The sequence below is a fragment of the Elephas maximus genome, chromosome 23 (assembly GCF_024166365.1).
Source record: "Elephas maximus indicus isolate mEleMax1 chromosome 23, mEleMax1 primary haplotype, whole genome shotgun sequence".
Lineage (NCBI taxonomy): Eukaryota > Metazoa > Chordata > Mammalia > Proboscidea > Elephantidae > Elephas > Elephas maximus.
The window spans coordinates 10,932,516-10,960,225 of NC_064841.1; the positions used below are offsets into that span (position 1 = coordinate 10,932,516).

At 43.9% G+C, this 27,710-nt stretch overlaps 2 protein-coding genes across 10 annotated transcripts in view; one reads left to right on the forward strand and one right to left on the reverse strand.

Moving 5' to 3' along the window:
- The window catches only part of GYG1 (glycogenin 1), a 42,026-nt gene extending 25,579 nt beyond the window's left edge, over nucleotides 1–16,447 (reverse strand). The window contains exons 1-4 of one of the 2 annotated variants that reach the window (XM_049867818.1): nucleotides 16,364–16,447; nucleotides 13,287–13,417; nucleotides 11,260–11,434; nucleotides 10,819–10,981 (exon numbers count right to left, since the gene is read on the reverse strand). In XM_049867818.1, the coding sequence (XP_049723775.1) occupies nucleotides 10,819–10,981; nucleotides 11,260–11,434; nucleotides 13,287–13,291 (343 nt within the window). In that variant the 5' untranslated portion in view covers nucleotides 13,292–13,417; nucleotides 16,364–16,447. Of the gene's footprint in view, nucleotides 1–10,818; nucleotides 10,982–11,259; nucleotides 11,435–13,286; nucleotides 13,423–16,363 lie in introns of both variants that reach the window. The other variant, XM_049867819.1, reaches the window with a different exon arrangement.
- The window catches only part of LOC126066586 (vasodilator-stimulated phosphoprotein-like), a 521,808-nt gene continuing 510,439 nt past the window's right edge, over nucleotides 16,342–27,710 (forward strand). For 4 of the 8 annotated variants that reach the window (XR_007515144.1, XR_007515143.1, XM_049867820.1 and 1 more), the window contains exon 1: nucleotides 16,342–16,765. Coding sequence is in view for 3 of the 8 variants with exons in the window: in XM_049867820.1 (XP_049723777.1) it covers nucleotides 16,369–16,765 (397 nt within the window). In the remaining 5 variants the exon portion in view is untranslated. Of the gene's footprint in view, nucleotides 16,766–20,762; nucleotides 21,676–26,533; nucleotides 27,492–27,710 lie in introns of those variants that run through there. The other 4 variants (XR_007515146.1, XR_007515145.1, XM_049867823.1 and 1 more) reach the window with 3 other exon arrangements.

The window sequence follows — 27,710 nt, forward strand, 5'->3', positions numbered from 1 at the left end:
TACATGCCCATCCATGGAGGAATGGTTAGAGCGCTGTGATACCAACTGCCCACTGCAATATTATTCAACCATTAAAATTAACGGCTATACAATCAGTCCACTGTGCAAAAAAAAAAAAAAGATAAACAGCCACGTATACTGTGATTGTAGCTTTACATATTCATCTGTTCTTACTATGAAATAGGATACTATCAAAAACATGTGACCGACATAAAGAATATTAATGTAAAACTCTATCCACCCCATATCCAATTTAAGAACCTGAACTTTACTAACACTGTTGAAGTTCTCTGTGTTGGCTCTGCAGTCTGATCTCCCTGCTTGGCCCTCTCCCGGCTACCTTAACTACTAATCATGAATTTTGTTTGTCTTTGTCTTGCTTGATTTATTTTACCACATATGTCTGTATCCCAGACAACATACGTAGTTTTGCTTGTTTCTGAACTTTGTAAAATTGAGCATAACACTATTTTTTTCTACTAGTTTTTTTATGCCACATTATCAGACCTTTTTTTAATAAAAATTAACTAAGCGATTCCATTATACAATGACTACTGGCTACATGTAATGCAGTGAAGAAATATAATTCCGTGAAGTTCAGAATAGTAGTTGTAAAGCAGAACTTCTCAATCCAACCAGCATGAGTCTGGAAAACAGGAGTCAGAGATCTTGATCACTCAGAGTCCCTGGCTGGCTGCCTCTGGCCACCGCAGGCCGCTTCCGTTTGCCCTCAGTTACCCTACAACGCTATCAGTGCATCATCTGTGTGCCATGGGAAGGCTGAGAAGCACTGGAGCAACAGGAAACAAGACAGGGGAGAGAAAAGGCAGCAAAGTAGACTTGTTGATTCCATGGTGCCCATTAAACCGGCAAATCTTTAACACTCAACAAGACCCTCCTCACCTCCAGAGGATGCAGCTGAGATCATAAAACTACAAGGGCCACTGATTGTATTGTGTCACTACAGAGGGTCACCTTTTAGACAACCCAAAACCCACTAAACCCACTGCCATCGAGTCAATTCTGACTCATATCAACCCTATAGGACAGAACAGAACTGCCCCACAGGGTTTCCTAGGCTGTAACCTTTATGGAAGCCGACTGCCACATCTTTCTTCCGCGGAGTGGCTGGTGGGTTCGACGGCCGACCTTTCGGTTAGCACCCAAGTGCTTTAACCACTGCACCACTAGGGCTCCTTTTAGGTAAAAACCGCAGATTAAAAATAGAATTAAATACCATCCAGAAGTCTGTGGCTTTTCAAATCATTTGTTAATTCAGTATTCCAGAGATCTTAACCATCTTTTTCCTACTGCCCAGCTCAATATTTCAAGGTCAGGCAAATGTTTTAACTTTGTCAGAAAAATTTATGAGTGGTGTATCAATAACCTCTCTTTCAAAAAAAATCAAACCCTTTGGCATCGAGTTGATTCCGACTCATAGTGACCCTATAGGACAGAGCAGAATTGTCCCAGGGGGTTTCCACGACTCTAGTCTTTACGGGAACTGACTGGCACATCTTTCTTTCGCAGGCAGCTGATGGATTCGAACCACTGACCTTCTGGTTAGCAACTGAGTGCTTTAACCACTTGCAAATCTAAGCACGTCTGAGCTACAAAGCCTACAGGAGTGCCATGAAGACTGCTGGATTCCCAGGACTTATGTCCAGAACATTCTAGTCAGACTTCCACAGGCGGCTTTACTTGTGCAGACAGGATAAGGCACTTTTAATCTCCATCACGTCAGAACTGACAAACATGATTAGCAGACAGACATCGCCCTCAGTTGTGATCCAGCTGGCCAGGGTGTGGTGGTATAGGCGAGAGAGAGAAAGAGAGAAAGAACGTGGAACACAGGGGAGAGAAAGAGAGAAAGAAAGTGGAACACAGGTAAGAGAAAGTAAGGAAGCGGAACATAAGTGAGAGAGAGAAAGGAAGTGGAACACAGGTGAGAGAGAGAGAAAGGAAGTGGAACACAGGTGAGAAAGAGAGAGAGAGAGAGAAAGGAAGTAGAACACAGGTGCCAGAGACAGGGAAAGGAAGTGGAACATGAGGCACATGGCACCTGCTTTGCAAACAAAAGCAAGTATCTGATTGTGTCTCATCCTTCCACCAAGCTGCCCAAACGCTAATAATAGCCTTATGGCCACTGGGTATCCTGCAGGCATTTTAAGCAGGGTTAGGAAGCAGCTAACAACTATGGACATACTACAGCATTTATTAGAATTAGCTCTATTAAAACAGAAATGGAGTCGTCTGAGTGGGGTCTCTTAGTTTGTGTATTTGTCCAGTGTTTTTGTAGATTGTGTTCACTTTCATAGTTTATTGGAAGCTGGCTTACCTACTGTGGGTCTTGGGGCAGGTGGGTCAATTTTGGTTTAAACTTGAATCCCACTATCTTGGCCTCAGGAATGTTCCCCCCTAGACCCTCACTACTCCAAGCGTGGTCCAGATTCCTCCAGCATGGGCATCACCTGGGAGCTTGACAGAAATGCAAAGTGCTGAGTCCCACCTGGGACCTACCAGGTCAGAGTCCAGATTTTAATATGCAGGTGATGTCTGCACATTAAAATTTGAGACACACTGGTCTAGAATCTTTTGGAGAATGACTCCTTTTTAATTTTATTATGTCAGAGAATGCAACTGTCAAAAATGTCATTTCCATAGAAAATGTCTAAAGTTGTATAAATAAGGTATCAGGCATGAGAGACACGAGGTAAGACAGGTTCCAGTTCTCAATCCAACAAGGGGGCAGAGAGGCAAATATTAAGCAAATAATCAAAGCCAGATAGGATTAATACTATAATAGAGATATAGACAAGTGCTGAAATGAACACAACTCACTCCTTAGAAGTGACTTCCTCTGATATACCTGGCAGATGTCATCACTCCTGCCTACAGCGAGCATGCAAGGATCACTAAATCACAGATTATGAATGACCCAGCTCATGGAAACTGAGGCTTTTGTAGCTCAGGGCCCAGCATCACTGAATCTCAGTAGACTCAATCTGTGCCAGTCAAGAACAACTGCCTTACTACCTTTTTTTTTTTTAAATTGTACTTTAGATGAAGGTGTACAGAACAAACTAGTTTCTCATTAAACAATACACATATTGTTTTGTGACACTGGTTGCCAACCCTATGACATGTCAACAATCTCCCCTTCTCGACCTTGGGTTCCACGTTACCAGCTTTCCTGTCCCCTCCTGCCTTCTCGTCCTTGCCCCTGGGCTGGTGTGCCCCTTTAGTCTTGTTTTGGTTTATGGACCTGTCCAATCTTTGGCTGAAGGGTGAGACTCAGGAGTGACCTCATTACTGAGCTGAGAGAGTGTCCAGGGGCCACACTCTTGTCTCACTACCATTTCATGTTATAGCTTTTGCTTTCCAACTTTATTTTTAAAAAGAGATTCTTAATAACCAAGTTCTTAATTAAATCACTATATATATTCAAGGGAACACTTATTCTTCATTTAAACTTCACTTTCTCACTCTAGGGCAAGTCATTCTGGTCCAGAATTTCTTAGCACCCTGAGTTTGTCAGAATAATTACATAATTAAATTGTGCAATGCCTATAGGGTTATACAGAATATAGGCTTTATAAAGGTAGGGCTAAAATAGTTTTTGAAATACTGAATTAACAGACCTACTACAGAAATGTGGAGCCCTGGTGGCACAGTAGTTAAGAGTTCGGCTGCTAACCAAAACGTCAGCAGTTGGAATCCACCTGCCACTCCTTGGAAACCCTATAGGGCAGTTCTACTCTGTCCTATAGGGTCGCTATGAATTTGAATAGACTCAAGCTCAACGGGTTTGGTTTTCTGGTATAGAAATGCGGGTGAGAGTAAGCTTCAGAGAATATTTCCAGAGCCCATAAAACAATGCAAGGCTATCAACTGTGCTGCAGATTTATAAAGACAACATTATTTCTAGGTTTTTGTGCACAGAGAGGAAGGCCAGTGGAGCTGTGGAGGCAGAAGACTTGAGCTCCCCTTTCTCTATCCCTAAAGCTTACTGGCTGCTCTCTCTACTCAGGAAGGAATGAAGTTTAAGAAACTAATCTGGTGGCACAATTGTTAAGAGCTCAGCTGCTAACCAAAAGGCCAGCAGTTCAAATCTATCAGCTGCTTCTTGGAAACCCTATGGGGAAGTTCATCTCTGTACTACAGGGTCACCGCATGCTGGAACTGACTTGATGGCAGTGTTTTTTTTTTTTTTTTTAAATCTGTAATAAGAAAATAGTAATAGGGGTTTTCCCTTCAACCTCTATCCTTCTCAGGATACATTCATAGGAACGTTGCGGTGTGGGATAATGGAGGGTGCTATGGATTAATTTGTGTCCCCCCTCAAAAAAAAAAAAATTTTTTTTTTTTTTAAGAAGATAACATTCAAGTCCTAACACCCCTGGTACCTGTGAAGGTGGCCTTATTTGGAAATAGAGATTTCGCAGATGTAATTAGTTAAGCACGACGTCATACTGGAGTACGGTTGACCCTAATCTAATCTGACTGGTGTCCTTGTAAACGAAGAGGCAGAGAGAGATGCAGAGAGAAGACGGCCATGTGAAGACGAGGCAGAGACTGGAGTGCTGCAGCCCCAAGCCAAGAAATGCCTGGGCCTACAAAAGAAGCTGGATGAGAAACAGAAGGGTGTTTGGAGAGAGCATGGCCCTATACCCAGAATTCAGAGTCTATCCTCCAGGACTGTGAGAGAATACAGTTCTGTTGTTTTAAGCTGCCCAGTTTGTGATACTTTGTTATGGCAGCTTAGTCTTAGACTAAGACAGGAGGAATGAACCACACACACAAGCACGCACACACACAGACACACACACAAGGCACAGACATGCACAGATATACACACACAGGCATACACACACACACACATGTACACACACACATACACACACATACACCATAGCCACAGAGCTGAGAAGACTCCCATTCAGACCCGGATCTGGATACTGCGCAGGCTCCAGTGCTGACTCCTAAGGACAGTGGGTCCCCAGCACTGTCTATGGCGCATAGCAGCCCCTCAATACGCACTTGTTAGATGAATGCGTTAATGAGTGAGAGAATGAATAACTGAAGGCCTATCTCACAGAACTGTTGAGAACTAAGTGAACAATAACTAGAATGACCAGCATTAAGAGCCTACACACATGTAACATGGGAGTTCCTCCCTCCCTCTATTTCTCACGGAGTTCCTGGTCTCTGCTGGTTACAAGGCTACAAACAGATGGCTAAGTTAAAAAAAAAATACTCATGGGTACAAAAGTAAAAATAGCTTTAGAAGAGTAACTCTTTAGGAAAATACTTCTGTGTGCTCAATTCTTTTGGCATTACATGAGACGGCTTTTCTTCTCATCTTTGCTTATGTAACAGACTTATTACTTAATTTATCAATAAAATGACATAAATGCAAGAAAACAGTGTCGTTTTCAAAGCAAGTGATAAAATACTCAAAGGGCAACAGCCAGCCTCGGGCTCAGACCGGTGGGGAAAGCCTACCATGGGAAGATAAAGCCACGGTAGAAGCTATCAAGCCAGGGAACCAAGCGAGGCATGCCTGAGCATCTGAGCCCATTTGGTTTGGAAAAGACAGGTCCTATCTTGAAATATCTCCTTCCTTCATTCCTCTTTTGGGCAAGTCCAGCAGAAAGAAGCCTAACTACAAGATTAGGGAAGGTGGCACTGGTCAATTTTACCCTTCAACAGGATTTAGCACCAAATCTTTTCTGTTAAAAATCATTTAAGAGACTGCCGATACACTGCGGGGACTGCAACCAACCAACGTCACCACTGTGTATACATTTTTGAATGAGAAGCTAATTTGTGCTGAAACTTTCACCTGAAGCACAATAAAATAAAATTAAAAAAATCATTTTAAAACATGAAGTGCGTCACTATGCATTCCCAAGCAGAGAAAAAAGATTTGGGAGTTTAAGGGTCTCAGTGACCACTTAGAATATGGAGTGCAGCAGGTATAATGACCCCACAGCAGATCCTGGATTCTGCTTAAAATAAAGCCATACCAAAAATTCTGCCACCAATTAATTCCTTCCTCTTTTTTTCTTTCTGAAAATTCAACTATAGGTCAAAATTCCAATAAAGGCTTAGGGTATTCCGGTTATAGTAACTAAAGGAATCGTAACATTCACACACACACACTCAAATTGGAAGATACAAATTCCTTTTTGATTTGGATTTTGAAAGAAGTACTAACACATACGGATGAAACTTAATAGATAGCAATTTTCAAAAACGAAAAAACCAAACCCAGTGCCATCGAGTCAGTTCCAACTCATAACTGTACAAGTACTCTTAATTTAGGATACTCTGGAGTCCCAATGGAAAAGGAAAAACAAAAAAAAGAAACAGAAAAACCTCAACAGGCATTCAGGGTGATTTCTTCAAATTAAAAGTCAAGTTCACCAGCTTCATTTCACACGAGTGCATGGAAGAGACAGAAAATGGCTGCTTAGTACCTACAACACTGTGACCCCCCTCTCCTCTTCTCACTGCTGACGAGTCTTGAGGTTAGCCTTTAATCCTGTCAGGTTCCATAAAATGCTAGCGGTATCTGTTTCACAACCCCTATTGTTCAACTTTCAGGAAACTTGTAACTTCAGTGGTGAAGTAAGTACCAAGAGTTTGAAAATATAAGCAAGAGAATTACTGGAACGTAGACTGTTCATTAAGGGAAATTAGGTGTCAGCCATGACTTAGGTATACAGTTACAAGCCTGAAATCTAATACTCTAGGTACTTGGGAAGAAAAGAGAAGTCAAGGTGCCTAGCCCTGCTGCCATATTAGGCTTATTCTCTTGGTCAGAGGCTCGAGAGTGATTAGAGAGAGGGCTGGCGATGAGAAGCACGACAGCTGCATTCTTTCGAGCTACAAGACTTCCAAACGCAGCTGCGATAACCGCTCAGCCATCAGCGGCCTGTGTGGCTTGTCAGTGGACACCAGGTCCCAGCCGTGTCTCTCGATGTATGTGAGAGATTAAGCAGGACTTACAAGACATTCAGACGGAGACACAGTCATCTCCATGCCGGTCTTCCGGAACCACTGCTCTAAAAATGCTGCGACTTAAGCCTCTGCTCAGGAAAGCAGGGGTACCCACGGATATCAGTAAATGTGACAGTCAAAGGAAACACCCCAACGTCTATGGTATGACACCTAAACAAATCAGGCACCATACTGAAAACTCAGGGCAAAGCAAGCTTATTGCCATCAGAAAAGGATGTAGCACCTTTTCTAATTTTATTAAATTTCACTTAATACAGATTTTTATAATTTTAATGAATCTTTTATTAAAATTCTTTGTAAGTCCAATAAATCTGTGTATCACACAGGTATGGATTCAAGGTGAATAAACTCCTCCAGGAAGGAGTAGGGTCCCTAAGGTATGGAGTAAGCTTTCTTTGCTGAGTAAAACTTACCAACACACACTTCAGGTGGAACCGACCTTTCATTTAAGAGCTGCCAGTGTGTTCTTTGGAAACCCTGGTGGCATAGTGGTTAAGTGCTACGGCTGCTAACTAAGAGGTCAGCAGTTCAAATCCACCAGGCAGTTCTGGGGCAGTTCTACTCTGTCCTATAGGGTCGCTATGAGTCAGAATCGACTCGACCGCAGTGGATTTTGGTTTGGTTTTTTGGTAGTGTGTTCTTTCTTTTAAATTTATACAATATATTGAGAAGTAACTGTAAATTCTCACGTACGTACTTAAATTTTTAACTCCTTCAATTAAGCACTTCTATTTGAAAACCCTATGGATCACAACAGTCTGATTCACAACCGATCATGGAGAAGGGTGAGTGCTAGACCGGGCAATGTTTTGTTTCCTTGGGCATGCAGTCACCAAGAGTTGGGGTGACTCCATGGCAGCTAACAATTAGAAAATTCTGCCTCTGGCCACCAATTAGCCAGCAGAAGGAATACCTTACAGGAGGGCCAGAGCCTGGAAGCCCTGTTGCAGGATGCTGAAATGTGCTGCTAGCCAGCATGGGGAGAATCTCCTTGCTTTCAGATTCTGGCTGAAAAAGCAAAAATTGCTTTCTAGTTGAGCACTTCTCACAACTACATCCAGGCTTCTTCACAAGTTGACAACTCCTGCAGTATTCTAGAACAAGGCAGACAATCTAGGTTGGTTACTATCAGTTACTGAGCTTCATACTCTAAAAATGTAACCTGCAAAATTTTCCATGGCATGTGACTCTTTACCTTTTAACAACATCTAACACTTGGTTAGAAATTGGATTCCCTTTCTATGATTAAAATCAAGTGGATTTCAGGCAGCTGGGAGGCCACAGGTCCACTTTAGAATTTGATTTTCTACTGACGCTAGGCATAGTTAAACCGAGTTTCTGGCAGGATTACGTTGACTTCCTTCAATGAAATGAAGTGAAGAAATCCACAGTCTGACAGGAAGGCTAAATTACGGTGAACTGTGGACTTCTGCTAAAAATGCTCTCCTTCCTCTTACGCAAAGGTAACTGTTTCAGCATAGCAGAAGGAATAAGGAATACCTATTTTGAGCTCGAATACTTACAGCAGCTTTCCTTCCTTCTAGGAAAGGAAAAGAGTAGGAGCTAAAATCCTAAGTTAGTAAAGCCAAGACGGTACAGTTGGCCCTGACCACGGTGAGCAGCAGGATGTGATTATTTTTCTTACTTAAGGGTTCCTTAAAACAAGATTGCACTTCTTGTCAGATACTGCCATTCATGAGGGCTCAGAAATTACTGCTCACTGTTTCAGAGCTGTGATGCCCTGGCACAGAGCAGGGGTCCTCAGCCGTGGCACTATGGGCATTTGGGCCAGGTAATTACGTGTTGTAGAGGCTACCCTGTGCATTGCAGGATGTTCAACAGCATCCCTGGTTAACATTCCTAGTGCCCACTAGATGCCAGCAGCACCCACCTCCACTGTGACAACCAAAAATGTCTCTAAAAACTTGTGGCCGTGGGGTCGATTCTGACACACAGCCACCCTACAGGACAGAGCACAACTGCCGCAGAGGGTTTCCAAAGCTGTACTCTTTATGGAAGCAGGCTGCCAAGACATCTTTCTCTGAAGCAAGTGGTGGGTTCGAACTGCAGACCCTTGAGTTAGCAGCAGAGCGCTTAACCACTGTGCCACCAGCAAAATGTCCAAGTAGCTGAAAACTACCGGCAGAGTATAATCTAGCCAAACGGTGAAACCCGGTTGATACTTTAAACTTCCTTATCCTTCTCAATGATATTTTAAATAGGTGTAAATCCCAAATCCTCAAATAACTGAACGGAATTAAATTTCTATGAACAGAAACACAATCTCAGTTTTATGTATAATTAAACATTTTTTTTAACTCCCAAACCTTTTAACTTCAACAATCTAACAAACTTATATATTTCATTTTTTAATTTAAAGAGTTTGAGATTTTCATTTTTAACTGTATAGCCAGTCAATGGGAATGAATCCCCAGACCCGTGCTCGGGGCTAAGCCTTACATCAACTGAGGGAGGTTGTGTCTGCGAATTCCAAAAGACCTATCCACTGCAAGTCCCAGATTTGATGTTGGACATGGAGCGGGGGAAAACAGCCCCTGGTGCTGGGTATCTGCTACAGAGCTCAGGTGTCTGGTCCCTGCCTGGGCTGCTGTCAAGACGTCAAGATCTAACGCAGAGTCACTGCGGGCAGAGGGGGAGGGATTCACAGTCTATGTCTTCTTCTTGTGCACAGTGGGACTCTTCTTTGTCCAAAAAAGCCACCAACTAAAAAATGAACTATTTTTGCATATTAATTATCTTTTTTACTAAAGGGGCACACCAGCTCTGGGGCAGGGACTGGAAGGTAGGAGGGAACAGGAAAGCTGGTAATAGGGAACCCAGGGTTGAGAAGGGAGAGTGTTGACATGTCGTGGGGTTGTTAACCAATATCATAGAACAATGTGTGTACTAAGTGTTTGATGAGAAACTAGTTTGTTCCGTAAACCTTCATCTAAAGTTCAATTAAAAAAAAAAAAATTATCTTTTTTGTTGCTGTTATAAAATTGACATATTATGTATTGTTTCAGTATGGACGCATACCTACTAATTCATTTGATCAAAATTCTCCAAAGGCTGTGAGGTCCTAAATCACAGAGTCAGAAGCTTTCTATACGTACACACAGCTACAGATACACATGCATTCTGGAAAACGGATGCAAACTTTGTTGATTTTACACCCTCCACCTTGCAGGTGCCACTCTACCTCATGAGCGGCGGCTTTAGAGAATATGAGGCCGAAGACAAAGATTATTCACATAAACTTTCTACTCTCTTTTCGGCCCTGCCTGAGGGGACAAGAGCCAAATGATCAGATTTATCTTCAAGTTTCCAGGGAGACAATGGCATCTTTTGGTGTCTATGGAGCGAACTCCAACATAATTACAGCTCTGGAGCTTGGTCCTCCTGGTAGCAATGGCTGGGCAACACTCTTGTGCTTAAGTGTACTCAGGTCTAAAAACAGTGGCTATGTTTTTGATTAGTCTAACAGTCTTTTGAATTCTTGAACAATTGTCATACTCTAAATGAGAGACAAGGAAGGCCACCTTTAAAGGCAAGCCTGCAAAACTGCCTATCCTAGTTTAGGTGAATGTAAGCATCGATAGAAAAAATACGCACGTGTGCACACAAATGCTAACACTATTTCCAAAAAAGAGCACAATTTAAAAATGTTTGCTACCTCTCATGATAGTGCTGTTTCCTGGGCACGAAGCACCATAGCAATTATGTCCCTTAGAAGAACAGCCCCTAGAAGTTACCAACAGCTTATCAGAGATGAAGTTAACAGATACATACCATCAAAACTACCTTTCTCGGAAGCAAACTGTAACAGCTGATTGTACGTCTCGACTGAGGGCTGATAAACGAAGACGCCGGAATTGAAGCAGTCAGGCCACCCTGGGTCTGGCGCTGCTGAAAATTCTTCTCGCTCAAAAAGGTCATCGATGTTTGCTAGGACCTGATTCAAAGGGGGAAAGGTGTTAGAGAAATGTTCTGTTAGGACATCACTTCCTTAAGTCTTCCTAAGTGACCCAACACAGAGGATTCATTTGTTGGTCTTAACCATCCAGATGACAGCTGTAAGGCCTCCTGGGTCTGGTCTCCTCTGTCACCTGACTCTTTTTACAACAGTGGTTTTATCTGAACTGTCCTGTCAAGTGTTCCCAGCCATATCTTGAATGCCTAACAGGTCTCTGTTGCTATATACGTCTTCTTGGCCCGCAAAGCCACACTCACCAGAGTATCTGCGTCCATGAACACACATTTTGAATACTGTGTCAGCGACCAGCAGTGTAGTTTCGTTAACGTGACACCCAGCTCGGGCCTCTTTATCAAGGTTAGGTGAGCAGAATCGCCACTGTCCAGGACGTCTACCGGGATGACCTCATCAAAGACTGTCTCTAACACTTTTCTGTCAAAATAAAATCCAGACAGCAGCGCTTAGCATCTTTTCAGAACAAGTGACCGATCTAACGTTAAGATGGCTGTCTCCAAACCCTGTCCGTCTAGTCATCACTAGAACAAGTTAACGTTGGCAGAGTATACTTTTCCGAATTAATTCCAGGAAATACTGTATTTATGTGCATATACAGTTTATTTCACTCAAGTAATGAAAACTGACATGGTGAGGGTGAAGCTCTTGTCTTAAAACACTGTTGTAGAAGTTTTCTATTTTCTAGTGTGCCACTGAACACCAGGCAGAGTGTGAAAATAGCTTGCAAAAACAATAATACATCTTAGCAATACATCTTGGCAACAGCCTGTGTATTACAAATGTTACTTTATTTGAATTAATTGTTGCTGAGCGTTGCATATTTTTACAAATGATGCTGACTGATGTACGCGCATATAACATCTACAATAAAGCCTATTACCTAATCTCTTTTGCTAAAGCTGCTGACAGAAAAAAATGCCTAAAATGGTCAGTCCCCAAAGAAGTTACAGGGCTCGGTTATTCAGTTGCCATTTTCTTAAATCCTATATAATCAGGATTTATTGTGCAGTTAGCACTCTGTTCAGGTATAACGAGAGAGACTCGTTTTGGTCTGTGAGGTACAACACTTCTCCACGCCCTAAATTAACTATGAGCTTTATTTTTGGAAAGCTCTTGAGATGGGTGGGCTTAGGTAAGACACTGAACTTGACATGAGAAAAAAAAATTGCTAGACAGGTCATCATGGAAAGTTTAAAGCAGTATCAGACACGTAGAACAAAGGTAGTCTTGTGTATCTCCAAAGCTGTACAGAAATATGTCCTTTCTAGTTCACACAGTACACGTACTTGATCTTTTTGACAATGGCCAGCAGCACCATTTAGCCAGTAAATCAGGGTGGAAAATCAAAGACTATGTCTGGCTGCTTACACACATCCTCACCAATAGACTACAAATTAGGAGGGACATATTAGGAGGCAAACTTTTAGGCATCTTCCTAAATTACCCTTGAGGAACAAGGCTGTCAATATAAGAGCTGTATGCAGGTTTTAATATCGTGCCTCTTTTAAGGGGCCCTTGGCACGTGCTTACATTTTTTGAAAAATTTCACAAGAAGGGTGTTTTCTACTTCCAAGAAGGCTAGGAGAACGCAAAAATAAACACAATACAGAGTTGCTAGTGTGCCTAGATATTTTTAAGAACCAGTGCATTCAAGACCTTCAACATTTAATTCCAACAAATCAAAGTGAGCTAACCCCATGGAGAAGTAACTCGTGCCCTTGGTTGGAGTGGGGGAGACCGCCTAGTACAACCACTGGATTCCAGTCTATTGTATCCTAAATTAAGCTCTAAAAACCATTAGGTGCAGATGTCATCTGGCAGTTAAATACACTGCTACCTCTCTTTTAAAGTCACCTGAAGGGTTTTCCCTGGTTGGAAAGAGGAAACAAAGTTGGCACTGCTGCATTCTGGGCTTGAGGATGACAAATGTGACTACACAAAGCTGGGAACCCGGGAACACCTGGACTGAAATACTCACTCCGATCGCCCAGAGAGGACTTGCTTAGGGAGAGTCTTCCACTCCTAGCTGCAATCAGCAAGAGGGTGGGCCAGATCATTACCGCCCAGAAGGGAGCTACACACCCTGGGTAGACTGTCTTCCCAAAAGCCAGGAGGTATCAGACCTGCGAATCCTTCCCTGAGCAATTCTCATCTCTCTCCACTTGGTGCTCAACCCCTGAAATGCACATGGCCTCGATGCAGGCAGATGCCGGAAACAGAAGCTGGGGAAGTCAAGGACCTGCAAATGGACAGGCAGTGAGGGCCTCACCTCATGGAGTCCGAGACCTGTGGAGTGATGAGCACGGCCAGCCTCCTGGTGGTCCTGTGCTGTTTCAGAGACGAGCCCAGGACTAGGGCTCCTTTGGCGTAGGCATCGTTTGTGGTCAGCGTCACAAAGGCCTGATCTTAATACAAAGAACAAACCACACTCATTACAATACCTTACCACCTGGGAAGGCGTCCTTGGGTAGTATAAACAGTTAATGTGCTTGGCTTCTAACCAAGAGGTTGGAGGATTGAGTCCAGCCACAGGTGCCTTGGAAGAAAGACCTGGCAATCTACTTCAAAAAAAATCAGCCATTGAAAACCCTATGGAGCACAGTTCTACTCTGACACACATGGGTCACCATGAGTTGAGATCTGCTCGATGGCAACTGGTACCACCTAGAAAAATCAATCCAGAACCACTTCCAAAAAGGTGTTGTTCGGCACTGTCAAGTTCATTTTGACTCACAGGATCCCCATGTGACAGAGTGAAACTGCCTCCTAGGGTTTTCTGGGCTGTCATCTTTACAGAAGCAGATTGCCAGGTCTTTCTCCTGTGGAGCTGCTGGGTGGGTTCAAACCACCAACCTTTCAGTTACCAGCCAAGCACTTAATCATTACGCCAGCAGAGCTCCTTTTTTAAAAAGCAAACTCATCAACATCAGTTCTACTGAGATAAACTTGTTCTATTAATAAAGTAGCAGTCCCTTTGGGGGGAAAAGCTCAAGTACCCACTTCCAGAGTGGTTCAAGATAGAAATGGCTCATTCTGTAGCAGGAATGTCTGTGGCAACCTCCAAGAGGCTGACTGAACTATACAAATTAAATCCAGTTTAGAGACTGGATATGCTAAAGTCTCAGACTAAATAGTAGCTTAACACCTAGACAGTGACCCTTGGGCAATTAAAGGGTGGCGCAGTGGTTAAGAGGACAGGTGCTAACCAAAAGGTCGGCAGTTCGAATCCACCAGCCACTCCTTGGAAACCTTACGGGGCAGTTCTACTTTGTCCTATAGGGTCACTATGAGTCAGAATCAACAGCAACGGGTTTGGGTTTTTTTTTTTTTCTTTGGAATGAAGAGATGAAGTGCATTTTCTGTTTCTCCTACATGGTGCTGCAGACAGTATCTTCATCCAGGCGCAAATTCAGCTGTGGACCTGAACTGAGACAGTCTGACAGCAGAAGCCTTATTCTTCATTCTGGTGCTTACATCTCCGGCAACCTTCTGGTTTTATACTCACTGTTTCCTCAACCTGGAGCAGAAGCTCTACCTGCCCTAGCCCCACCACCCCTCAAGGGCCACCTTCAGTCTCTGCTCAAATATCATCTTCTCAGAGAAATCTTTCCTCTTTGATGCTTCTAAATAGTGATCAACTGCTATTAAATGCATTTAGGGACCACCTTACAAGCTCTAACAAACCTGACTTCTGTTCCCTGGAGAACCAAGCAGTACTCCCACCCCCATCTTCCCCCCTGGACTCCTCTCCCCAACACTCACACACCAAAACTCAATCTCAGTAATCACTTAGCTGCCGGAACAGAAGGCAGGGACATGGATTATTCTTCCTACTGAATAGGCCCCGCCCTCCCGAGACCACCAGCCCAGACTTTCAGATTTTTCCCTGGGACGATTCTGGGGCATGCCCTGTGCCTGAGGGGATCTTGACGGCAGCAAATTGGTGAGCATCCAAAAGTGCAGGACACGTACGACCAGCTCTGGCAGGTGTCACTGGGGGCAGTGTTGCCCAACCAGGGAGTTGGGACATTGTGTCATGAAGTCACTCTCTTTCTGTCTTGGGTTTCTTCGTTCTCCCTTTGCCATTTTCCAACCTAGAGGAAAGAGGCACTGGAAATTTCGTGGAGGGAAGTGAGAAGAAGCTGTGGTTTGTGGAATGGACTGGTATCCTCCAGCCTCTGATCTCAGAGGCCTCTTCACACATAATGTTGGCCTTTCTCTCAGGGTAGGCCCACCACTAAGTTGTAGAAAGACTAGCATTCCTTGCTCCTGCTGGGCTATTTACTGGCTTCCCAGAGCCTTTCTAGGAGAACTCAGGCCAGTGACACCTGTCACCTGACATACCCATCTGCCTGCACTTGCTACAACCAGTCGTAAAATAGTAACACTGCAAAGTTGGCCCCAAGGATACTTCATAACCTGAAGCCTAGTGAATGAGGTTTTAACTCAAGAGTGGTTCGAATCACAGAGAATCACGAAGTTTAACAAGGTAGGACTCAACTATTTCCAGAAGAGAAGCCGGATATTGACTTTCTGTCCCTCTCTGAGATGAATTAGGAGACAGGACAAATGCTCAATAACGCTCAGGAACAGATTAAGGCTAGAAAACACTACAAACGAACAGGAAAGGCCCATGACAGCTGGGTAGAAGTTCAAGCTTCCTGGAGACGCGGCACTCTGGGGACACCTGCAGTTTTTGCGGCTGCTGAATTGCTGCAGGAACCCCGCGACGGGAAGGGCAGGTTACCTCGGAGCCTCCCCGTCCTCGGGGCTGACTCGCCCTGCGGCCCGGGCACCTCGCGACAAGTGGGGCTGGGGCCCGCTCCCCGGGGACGCTCGCCGGCTCCCGGCTTTCCGCAACCCGGCCCCAAAGGCCTAAAAATAGGCGCGGCGCTGCGGCCAGGGCCGGGGCGGGCCGCCGAGCAGCCGGGCCGGGCCGCCGGCGCCCCGCCCTTGCGGCCGCCCTTCCCGGGGTTCCTGCCTGCGGGCGGCGGCGCGGACCCCCGGCCCCTCGCGCCCGGGGACCCCGACCAGCGTCCCCGGGAGCCGCTCCCGCCCCGGCGCCGCCGGCCGCGGCCCGCCCTTCCCGGCCGCAGCAGGAGGAAGGGCGCGGAGACGGAAGCGAAGCGGGCTGCGCCGCGGGCCGGGCTGCGCCGAGGGCCGGGCGCCGCCGCGCTGCCCCGGTTCCTGCGCGCCGGGCTCGGGCCGGGGGCGCCGGGAGCCGCTGACGCAGGAAGCAGCGCGCTCGGGGCGGCCAGCCTGCAACTCCGCGGCGCCCTCTCCGGGCCGGGGCTCCCGGGCGGCGGGGTTCCGGGGCTCCGGGGCTGCGGGGGCGGCGGGGCGTACCTGTCATGTCGCTGCCGGGCAGCCGCAGGTGTGCGACTCGGAGCAGCCGGCACCCGGAGGGAGGCAGGGCGGCCAGCGAGGAGGCGCGGCGGGAGCGGAGCGTCGGCCCGGGGCGCTCTTATAGCGGCCGTCACGTGGCCAAGCACGCTCCTGCGGCCGCCGGCATCCTCCCCGCTGCGTCGCCGGACGGGGGGCTGTCGCCTGGTTCCCCTCAGCCTCCTCCTCCCCGGCGTCCCCGGCGGGGTCTGCACCTCCTGGGTGGCTTTCGCCCCGGGTCAGGACGAGGACACCTGCCCCAGACCGCGCGCGCCTCGCCAAAGCACCTTCCCTTCCAGCCGGGAGCTGGAGAGGGGCTTGGGGGCAGTGTGGCATCAGCAAGACTAACTCCCAAACAAGTCAAAGGTAGGGGCTCTTAAAAAACAGGGTACTTTAGTTATGATTATGAAACGAAAGAGTCTGAGCTGATAGAATTAATGCAACATGGCAGTTTAATTCCACTTTTCTCACCCACAATTCCACATCGGTCTGTGGAAAGACTGTTTCGTGTGGTCACAATGGCATTACGGCCTTGACCTAAAAATAGAACGAATTTGTCAGTATTATTTATATTCTTGGAGTCATCTGCATCAATTAGGTAATTCAGTGCTTCATTTACGCCTCACACCAACTCAATGAGGTAGTGTTTCATTTTACAGATGAGGAAACTGAGGTGCACAGACGTTAAATTACTTGCTGGTGGCCACGTAATGTAAGTGGAGAAGGTAGAATTTGGTCCCTGGCAGTTTGGCCACCCAACAAACACTCTGGCCTACAGTGCCATGACATCTCTGGAGCATACCGAACCCGTCGCAGGCAAGTGGATTCCGACTCATAGCGACCCTGTAGGACAGAGCAGAATTGCCCCATAGGGTTTCCAAGGAGCGGCTGGTGGACTCCAACTGCCCACCTTTTGGTTAACAGCTGAGCTCTTAACCACTGCTGCCACCACGGCTCTGACCATAGCTGTGCAAAAAAGGTTGGTAAATTATGGTAACTGTGGTTAGGCAACATGTGGGAGTCTGTTTCCTTAAAGATTACAGCCTTGGAAACTCTATGGGGCAGTTCTCCGTTGTCCTGTGAGGCCACTATGAGTCCAAATTGACTTGAGGGCAATGGGTGTGGTTTGGATGGTTAGGCAATGTAATTGTTCAGGGTAGTCTGTCTCCCAGATCTCAAACAGGTCAATCTTTCTAAGATGTTGAGAAATAGCTGTCTAATGTGAGCGCACACCTCACCGCTCCCCATTCCTTCCACCCAGCCTGCACACAGCAGGAAAGCAACAGGTAGTACAGGTCTCTGCAAACAATAAACCTCTTGCCATGAGGTTGGTTCCAACTTAGGATGGCCTCGCGTGTGTCAGAGCCGAACTGTGCTCTGTGGGGTTTTTAGTGGCTGAATTTTTAGAAGTAGATGCCCAGGCTTTTCTTCTGAGGCACCTCTGGGTATACTCAAACTTCCAGCCTTTCAGTCAACAGCCAAGGACCATTTGCACTACCAGGGACTCCCGGCGAAGAATAGTTGCTCAGTAAATGCTGAATAAGGAGTCCTGGTGGTACAGTGGTTAAGTGCTCAGCTGCTAACTGAAAGGTCAGTGGTTGGAACCCACCAACCCACCAGTCTCTCCTAGGGACTGCCATAAAGATTACGGCCTTGGAAACCCTATGGGGCAGTTCTGCTCTGTTCTGCAGGGCCCTATGAGTTACAATCAACTCAACAAAAGGTTCGATTTCTGTGTGTGTGTGTGTGTGTGTGTGTTGAATGAATACTACAAAGATAGTTGGAAGCTAATCAGGAAGTTGACATCACTTTCAAAAAGGGAAGAAGATATTTAAGCGTAAGTGATTTATTTTTGAAGATACCATTCTCCTCAAGCCAGTTATTTTACTGTTTCTTCAGGTGTTTCCTCCTATATCAGAATCGCTTGGGGGAACTTGTTAAAATGCAGATTTCTGGGCCTGAGCCCAGACCTACTGAATCAGAACTAGAGAACTGGCATTTTAAATAGAAGCCTCTCATAAGACCCCCCCTCCCTTCCATGGTATGGAGACCACTGACTAACATGGAGGACCTCCCTGGTTACTTGGCACCATAAACTTCCTTTACAGAAAGCAGATATATTAGGGTCAAGGGTTAATGAATGGGTTTCCACTTACTCAAACCCTATAGGCTTGGAAGAATTGGAGCTCTATAAGAAGCAGAAACTCTGTAGTATTTTGTTTGTTCCTAATGGCAGGAGGGAAACCCTGGTGGCACAGTGGTTAAGACCTACAGCTGCTAACCAAAAGGTCAGTTCGAATCTACCAGGTGCTCCCTGGGAACCCTATGGGGCAGTTTTTTTACTCTGTCCTATAGGGTCGCTATGAGTCGGAGTCGACTCAATGGCAGTGGGTTTGAAGTGCAGGAGGAGGTGAGCAGGGGGAGGTGCTTTCAGTTCTGAGTTGCCTCTTTCCATACTGATGGGTATGAAGAGTCAGATTTTCCATCTTTCACCCAGGAACCTTTCTGCTGCTGGAAGCCTAAGTGTCTAGGCTGGGCTGCCCCAGGGATGTGGTGTTGGGGCTGGAAGGACAAAGCCAAGAGGAAGAGCTGGGGACAGCTGAAACCATCAGAGGCCTTGTCTTAGGGACATGCTCCTCTCTGCTGTACTTCCCAGAGTGCTTAAATAAAAGGGTCACCACAGCCTTCTTTTTTTGTGTTTCATGTATTTACAAAAACTGAAAGCTTACAACTTTTACCACCTTGAATCAAATACAACATTTTGAGGTTGCTACAGTCCACTCTTGCGTGTCGTTTTAATCCAGATTCCTAATAGTGACTGACTGCCCAGTGTTCCTCCACCGCTCTGTATGGAGCTTCAGTTGTGTGTGGGAGCCGGGCTTCTCAAACTTGAATGTATGTGAATTGCACGGGAAATCTTGCTGAAATGCACATTCTGCCTCAGTAGTTTGGGGTGGGTCTTTTGGGTGCTGCTGAGACTGCTGGTCTGTGGACCTACCTTGAATAGCAACATGCTGGAACATTCTGTTAGAACACTTTGGATATGGTAGACCGACATTTAATCGGGAGGCAAGTATTTGAGACTTCAGCTTGTTCGTTCTTTCCCCTGAAATTTGAAGTAGCTGAATATCTTAATCCCGTAAGGAAGATTTAGGTTAAAAGGAAAAAAGGTTTACTCTGTATAAGACTGCATAACTATTAGCCATTTAAACTTAGGCTAAACGAGCAGCATACGCAGTGTGGATGGTCCAAAATTCCTTTTTAGTTGCTTTGGAATGCATTATGTAATTTTTTGGCAGGATACTTACCTTCCTAATTATGTTTTGTTTAAGATAATGCTAAAATCAGTTTGCATTCCTTTGAGCACACATACTAATTGATGATGAGGGCCACTGACCTGGAAATGGATTCCAGAGCAGAGGGCAACCTGCTGGCCCGAGACTCAGACCGTTCCCATGAGCAGTCCATGAAGTAGGTTAACCACAACTGGCCAGGCACAGGTACTAACAAGTTAATTAACTGCTTAAAATTTTGCCCTTTCTTGATGAAAGAAAATCTGTACCTAGAATTCTTGCCAGTGATGACAGCTCTGTTCAATTGTAATTGGAAGGTTAGTTTCAAAAAATATCATCTCTGGAAGCCCGAATTAGCCCATTCTTTTTTTTTTTTTTTTTTTACTTGGAGGCTGGAGTCCCAAATTCTACAAGTTACAATGGCCTGGTGTCTTACATTATCTTTTTTTTTTTTTTGAAGAAACTTTACTGAGATGCAATTCACATACCGTAGAATTCTCCCATTTAATGTATACAATTCAGTGTTGTTATTTTTTTTTTTAAATATGGTCACAGAGCTGTTCAGCTATCACCACGGCCTAAGTGTAGAACATTTTCATCGCCCCAAAAGAAACCCATACCTCTCAGCAGTCACTTCATTCTTTCTCTCCTCCCCTCAGCCTTAGGTGACTAATATCTTACTTTCTGTTTCTATAGATCTGACGATATAGGTTTGCCTGTGTTAGTCTTTTGTGACTGGTGTCTTTAACTTAGCATAATGTTTTCAAGGTTCTACCATGTGGTACCAATCAGTATCTCATTGCTTTTTGTTGCTGAATAATATTTTATTATATGGCTATTAGAAACCCTGGTGGTGTCATGGTTAAGTGCTATGGCTGCTAACCAAAAGGTCGGCAGTTCAGATCTACCAGGCCCTCCTTGGAAACCCTGTGGGGCAGTTCTATTCTGTCCTGTCGGGCCGCTATGAGTCAGAATTGACTCGACAGCAGTGGTTTTTTTTTTTTGTTTGTTTTACATGAATATACCACATTTTGTTTATCCATGTATTATAGATAAACACATCGACGGCCACTTGGGTAACCAAACCAAAAAACCAAACCTGTTGCCGTTGAGTCAATTCCGACTCAAAGTGACCTTATAAAGGGCAGAGTAGAGCTGCCCTGTAGTGTTTCCAAGGAGTGCCTGGTGGATCCGAACTGCTGACTTTTGGTTGGCAGTCGTAGCACTTAACCACTATACCACCAGGGTTTCTGCCGTTTGGGTAGTTGCCACTTTTTGGCTATTATGATTACTGCTGCTTTGAGCATTTTTGTACAGGTTTTTCTGTGGACATATGTTTTCCATTCTCTTAGATATATACCTGGAGAAGATTTGCTTGGTCATGTGATAACTCTATGTTTAACATTTTCAGGAACTGCAAGACTGCTTTCGAAAGTGATTGCCCCATTTTCAATTCCCATCAGCAATGTACAAGGATTCCAATTTCTTCACTTCCTAGCCAACACTTGTTATTGTCTGTCTTTATTATAGCTATCCTCATGAGTTTGAAGTGGTGTTTCATAGTGGTTTTGAATTGTATTTTGCTAATAACTAATGTCACCACCCACCTGTCAGTTTGTTGTACTGTGGTGCCGTGAGTGTTGAGGAGGCTATGCCGCTGGTATTTCAAATACCAGCGGATCACCCATGGTGGACAGGTTTCAGCAGAGCTTCCAGACTGACAGACAGACTAGAAAGAAAGACCTGGTGATGTACTGTGGAAAATGAGCCAGTGAAGAGTTCACGAATGACAACGTTGTCTGACTTGTTTGTTTTGAACGCATCGGGAAGGACCATTTGCTGGAGAAGGACATCGTGTTTGGTGAAATAGAGGGCCAGGAAGGGTGAGGGAGAACCTTGGGGAGACAGGTGGGCACCCTAGTTCCAACAGTGGACTTGAACATCGTGAGGATGACGCGGGACTGGGCAACGTTTCGTTCTGTTGTACGTAATGTCTCCGTGAGTCGGAATTGACTTGAGGGCATCTATCTGTCTAATGACTATGTTGAGCATCTTTTTGTATATTTATTAGTCATTTGTGTGTATATATATATATATTATATATTTACAGAAATGTCTATCCAAATCCCTTTCCCATTTTTTAATTGGGTTATTTCTCATTTTATCTGTTGACTTGTAAGAGTTCTTTATGTATTCTGGATACAAGTCCCTTATCAGTTATATGCTTTGGAAATACTTTCTACCATCGTGTGGGTTGACTTTTCACTCCCTTGATATTGTTTGTAACACAAAAGTTTTAAGGTTCGACATAGTCCAATTTATCTATTTTTTTCTTTTGCTGCAGGTGCTTTTGGCATCATATCCACGAAAGCCTTGCCTAACTTCAAGGCCATGAAGATTTACTCCTATGTTTCCTTCTAAGAGTTTATACTTTTAGCTCTTATATTTAGGTCTATGATCCATTCTGAGTTAATTTTTATGTACAGTGTAATGTAGGGGTCTGGCTTCCTTCTTTTGCATGTGGATATTGAGTTGTCATAGCACCGTTTGTTGAAAAGGCTATTCTTTCCCCCACTGAATTGTTTTGGGACTTTTGTCGAAAATCTATTGACCATAAGTATGAAGGTTTACGTCTCGATTCAATTCTGTTGTCGTCATTGTTAGTTGATTTCGACTCGTGAGTCAGTTGTGACTCATGGTAACCCCAAGTGTACAGAGTAGACCTGTACTTCACTATGATCTATATGTCTTTCCTAATACCTGTTCCCTGGTGGCATAGTGGTTAAGCGATATGGCTGCGAACCAAAGGTTCGGCAGTTCAGATCCACCAGGCGCTCCTTGGAAACTCTATGGGGCAGTTCTACTCTGTCCTATGGGCTCTGTATGAGTCGGAATTGACGCGGCACTGGGTTTGGTTTTGGGTTTTTAATACCAGTTCCACATGGTCTTGATTTCTGCAGCTTTCTAGTAAGTTTTGAAATTGGCAAGTCTTCTGATTATGATCTTATTTCTTTTTAATATCATTTTGGCTGTTCTGGGTCCTTTGCATTTCTACATGAATTTTAGGATCAACTTGTCAATTTCTACAATAAAGCTAGCTGGGATTTTGATAGGGATTAAGCTGAATCTGTAGATAAATTTGGGTAATATTGACATCTTAGTATTAAATCTAACCCATGAACATGAGATGTCTTTTCATTTATTTTGATCTTCTTTAACTTCTGTCAACAATGTTTTGTAGTATGTTTCCTTTTAAAACACACAAAACCCAAATAAGGTCTGTTAGCTATATAAACCCTATAGGTATGGCAGCTAATTTGCACATATGCCAGAAACTCTGAATTTATGCACTTGACTAAAATATGATTCTCTGAGAGCTTCATACATTAGCAGCAATGTTCTGATCCCTCACAAAACAGTTTTCACAGTTTTATTTTGACATAATCGTTTAGTAATAGCCAATGCTTAACTCCTTTAACCTTCCCAACAATACTGTGAGGTAGGTAGTCTCTAAACCCCACTGAAAAGGTGAGGCACAGAGCTTGCCCACCATCATACAGCTACGTAGAGCTGGAATTTGAATCAGGTGACCTGCATCCCCAGGTCATACACTTGACCACAATATTTATGGTCCTATAACCATCACCGAAATCATCCCAAAGAGTTCCCTTTTGCATCTTTGTGGTCAGTCCCACTCCCGACCCTGGCCCTTGGCAAGAACGACTCCGCTTTCTATCCCTATAGATTTGCCTTTTCTGGAACTTCATAGAAATGCAGTCATACAGTATGTAATCTTGTGTGTCTGACTTCCTTTTCTTAGCTTAATGCTTTTGAGATTTATTCACGTTGTTGAGCATTTCAGTGGTTTGTTCCATTTTATTGCTGAGTTGAATTCTTTTGCATGCATATACCACAATTCATTTACCAGCAAATGGATGTTTGTGTTTTCTGCTTTTGGGTTTTATGGATAAAGCTGCCATGAACATCTGAGTACAAGGAGAGGGATTACAGCTGCATGGTACAGTGTATTTAACTTTGTAAGAATGTCCGTCAGTTTTCTAAGCTAATTTCCAAATTTGGATAGGATCATCAAGAATTGAGATTATTGTCTTTATACAAAATTGATTTTGGCCTAAGATGCCATGGTATCTGTTGATAGTATACTGAGAGGATGGGGAGATAACTCCCTATGTGTGTAACTGGAGAATTACTTACTTTCCTTTAACATGCTATCTGCTTCTACTCGTACACATGTGCTCTTAGGGCCTCATTGGCGAAGGATTAGGAGAGATGGCCTGAAGGTCCATTATAATCCAGAGTCTTAGTGATCGTATCAACTGGAAGAGTATAGCCTAAAGAGCTGAAAACATGGACGGAGACAACATTGTCACCGTACCTCTAGGTCATGATCTATAAAATACAAAGTACTTTCCTGTGGATTGTCTCATTTGATAACCAAAACAACTTATCTGGGAATCTAGTTGGATGCATGATGTTTTCACAAGGCTCTTTTGAGTCTGGGGGCAGTGGTAGTTCAGTGGTAGAATGCTTGGTGTGTTGTTCCAGTGTGCAGGGACCGACTTGAAGGCAGCCAACCACAACATTTTGACTCTAGCAACACTTTTATTCTGTTTTAAAACAAACCATTTATCTTTCAGCTTAAAAAAAAATCGAAAGGCTGTAACAGGCACCCTCACATAACCCTGAACCTCTCTTCACACCCCTGAGCTGTACCCTGTCCCTCAAGCTCAGCATGTCTTTGAGTCCAACCCCAGCCCTCAGCCCACAAAGTGAAGGTTAGGTTGAGCAGTGTCTATTAAACACAAGACTTGGAAAGAAAAAGAAATTTTTAGTTTTTTTTTTCCCAATCCAGGTGAAAATGACCTTCTTGAGTTCACGCAAAGTGATTGCCCCTATATTTCTGATGATGTAACTCAGACTTGTAGAAGTTAGGATCACTTAACTAGAGAGTGGTGTGTCTGGGTCTTCTTATTGATTAATCAGTGCTGTCTCAGTGAAATTTGAGTAGAATGCAGAACATTCCACTGAATTTAGGACCTTATAGATAGATATTCATTGCCAAGGTAAGCAGTCAGTATATCAGTAAGTCCCCACTATCTGCCTTTCATTTTGATGTAAAGAAAATGGAGGAGTGAATGGAGCATTAGGTTTTTGAAGGATTCCTGGGAAGAGAAAAAGAAGTGGGAGCAGAAGACGGATGAATGTTATAGGAAGCCTGAGAGAGGCTTCCAGCCCATGGGCAGGCAGAGGAGTGTGGGTTGGAGGGACGAAGAACAAAGAAGTCTTCGAGGTCCTGAAAAAGCTGATGACAAAGGACATATGTTGCTTCACTCCCAGCAACTCCCAAGTAGCCCCTAGAATAGATCCTACCACTTAGATACTGGCTTAGAGAGGAGAGTCATCTGAATAAGGGCTTCATGATGTCTTGGAATGTCCTAAACTCCTGAAGTATCTCCATCTGTTCGAAATTCCTTTTAGAGGACAAAATATTTCACCCATAATTAGAAAAGAAATAAGTCTGGTTGAAGGAAAGACACTTATTTTGAGAACGAATCAGGCACAGTAAGGAATAGGTATTACATACTGTGTATGATCTCATTTAATCTTTCCAACAGCCCTGTGCCAGAGATGTCATTAGGTCTATTTTATAAACAAAGATGATGAAATTGAGAGGTTAAGAAACTGTTTACTTTCAATGTGTGAATATACCTTTTGTGAGACTGTAAATAGACTTTGTGTCCGGAGGTATTTTTGTCATACATGAATACGTATAGTTTCGCTTGAAAAGATGACTGAAGGTTTTTGAAAACAAACTTCTTAATAAAGGAGCATGTTTTCAGAGGCTGCATTCATTGAGGCATCAGTATTTTGAGACTAGGGCAATTATAGTAACATAATTCTTAGAACCACGAATGCCTGGTGCTGTCAGCGTCATTCATGAATGCAAGAGGTGTTTGTGTAGGGGCAGAAATTTACTCTGTTCTGGTATTTAAGATTTTTTTTTTAATTAATTTTTATTAAGCTTCAAGTGAACATTTACCATTCCAATCAGTCTGTATATTTAAGATTTTTTTAGGGATAGTTTTTTTTTTCTCCCAAATATGTATTTTAAGCCTTTTTGAAAAGGTGAGAACAAGTGATTTTTAATTATTTCATACAGCTCAGTATGATCCTTGAGCTATAAAATATGTCCTCATTCTGCTTTGTATTACGTGTTTTTTTTTTTAATTTTATTTATTTTGTTGTTGAGAATATACACCAATCCAACAATTTCTACAGGTACCATTTAGTGATACTAATGACGTTCTTTGAGTTGTGCAACCATTCTCACCCTCCTTGTCTGAGTTGTTCTTCCTTCACTAACATAAATTCACTGCCCCCAAGGTGCCTGTCTAATCTTTTGAGTTGGTGTTATCGATTTGATCCCACGTAGATAGTTCTTTAAAAGAGCATAATGCTCAAGGTAGGCATTTTTTACCAATTAAGCTAAACTGTTGTTTGGTTTTAAGAAGACAGCAGGGGATATTTTTTGTTTTAGGTTTAAAGATTATCTCAGTGCAATCGTTTCAGGGGTTCATCCAACCTTCATGGCTTCAGGAAGACTGGAGTCCATCAGAATTTGAAATTCTGTTCTGCATTTTCCCCCATTTGATCAGGATTCTTATATAGAATCTTTGATCAAAATATTCGTAATGGTTGCTGGGCACCATCTACTTCTCTGTTCTCATGACTAAAGAGGCAGTTGTTTATGGAGGCAATTAGCCACACCTTCCATCCCCTTCTCCGGTTCCTGACTCTCCTTCTTTCTCTGTTGTTCCAGGTGAATAGAGACCAGTTGTTGTGCCTTGGATGGCCACTTGCAAGCTTTTAAGACCCCAGGTAAAGCAAACTAGGAGATAGAATAGAAGCACTAAACATGTTATTAGGCCTATTAACTGGGATGTCCCATTGCATGAGTTTTTAAATACATGCTTCTGGTTGCTTTCACTTTTGGTTCTGATGAGCTTTCAAATTCTTTATTTCTGAAATTTTTTTGTGATGACAAGATAAATGTTTGGTTACCAAAATATTTCTGGTTTTGTTTTGTTAGATGATTGAGATAACTTTTGCTTTGGATTTAAATGGCTTAAAAATTTTACTGATGTTTTCACCATGTTAATCTTCGTCAGGAAGTACGTAGGAATTGCAATCAGTTGCTGTTGGTGCCCTGGGAACAGATGTGCAGTCAATAGTGGAAGGGCTTGTGTATAGAACCATGCCGTGCAGCACGGACTGATCTCGAGCGGAAGATTTTTCTTTGCTGATTTGCGTCTGGAAAACCCCTCTTGGAGCTCAGGCTTTTCCTGGAATGCTACAGAGCTGAGAGCCATCGCCAGAGTTTAATACTATACCATTCTATTACCACATAGCATGCTGTGGCCAAACAGCTCACCACAGTTGACCATTAGGAGACACCTAGCTTCTGGCTTGGCTGAAGCTTGGGAGGAGTGATAGTATCTAACCTCGTTGAGCCTATCAAAAAATCAGCATGTGAGCTCCTTGGCGAGGTCTGCTGGTGTCAGCCGAGGGCAGTCCTTTCTGGAGGCTAGTAGTTCTCTAGCCACCTGTCCTGAAGTGGTACTTGTTTTATAACTCTAGTTAAGCTAGAGTGGAATTCATCCAGGAAGTGTGAGGCCACTGTTTGGGAAGTTTAGGAGGAGGTCTAAACATCCCAGGGATGCAAGAAAGCATAGTTGTTATCAAAGATACTATTTCTGGCAATTTGTCCCACAGACCTCCTGGACAAATCAGTTCCTGAAGGATAGCTTTAGTCTAGAAAGGTGTTCGGCTGCTTTTTGAGGTCAGAAGAAAAATGCCTCAAACGGTTAGAGGCCCTACAGCTAGCAGTTGTAATCCTGAGGAATACGCTCAGCTGGTCAGGACAGCTGGGTGGGTGGATGCTGGCTGATTCAGACACACCCATGGCACAGAAAGCACAGAATCTTCTGGATTGAAGG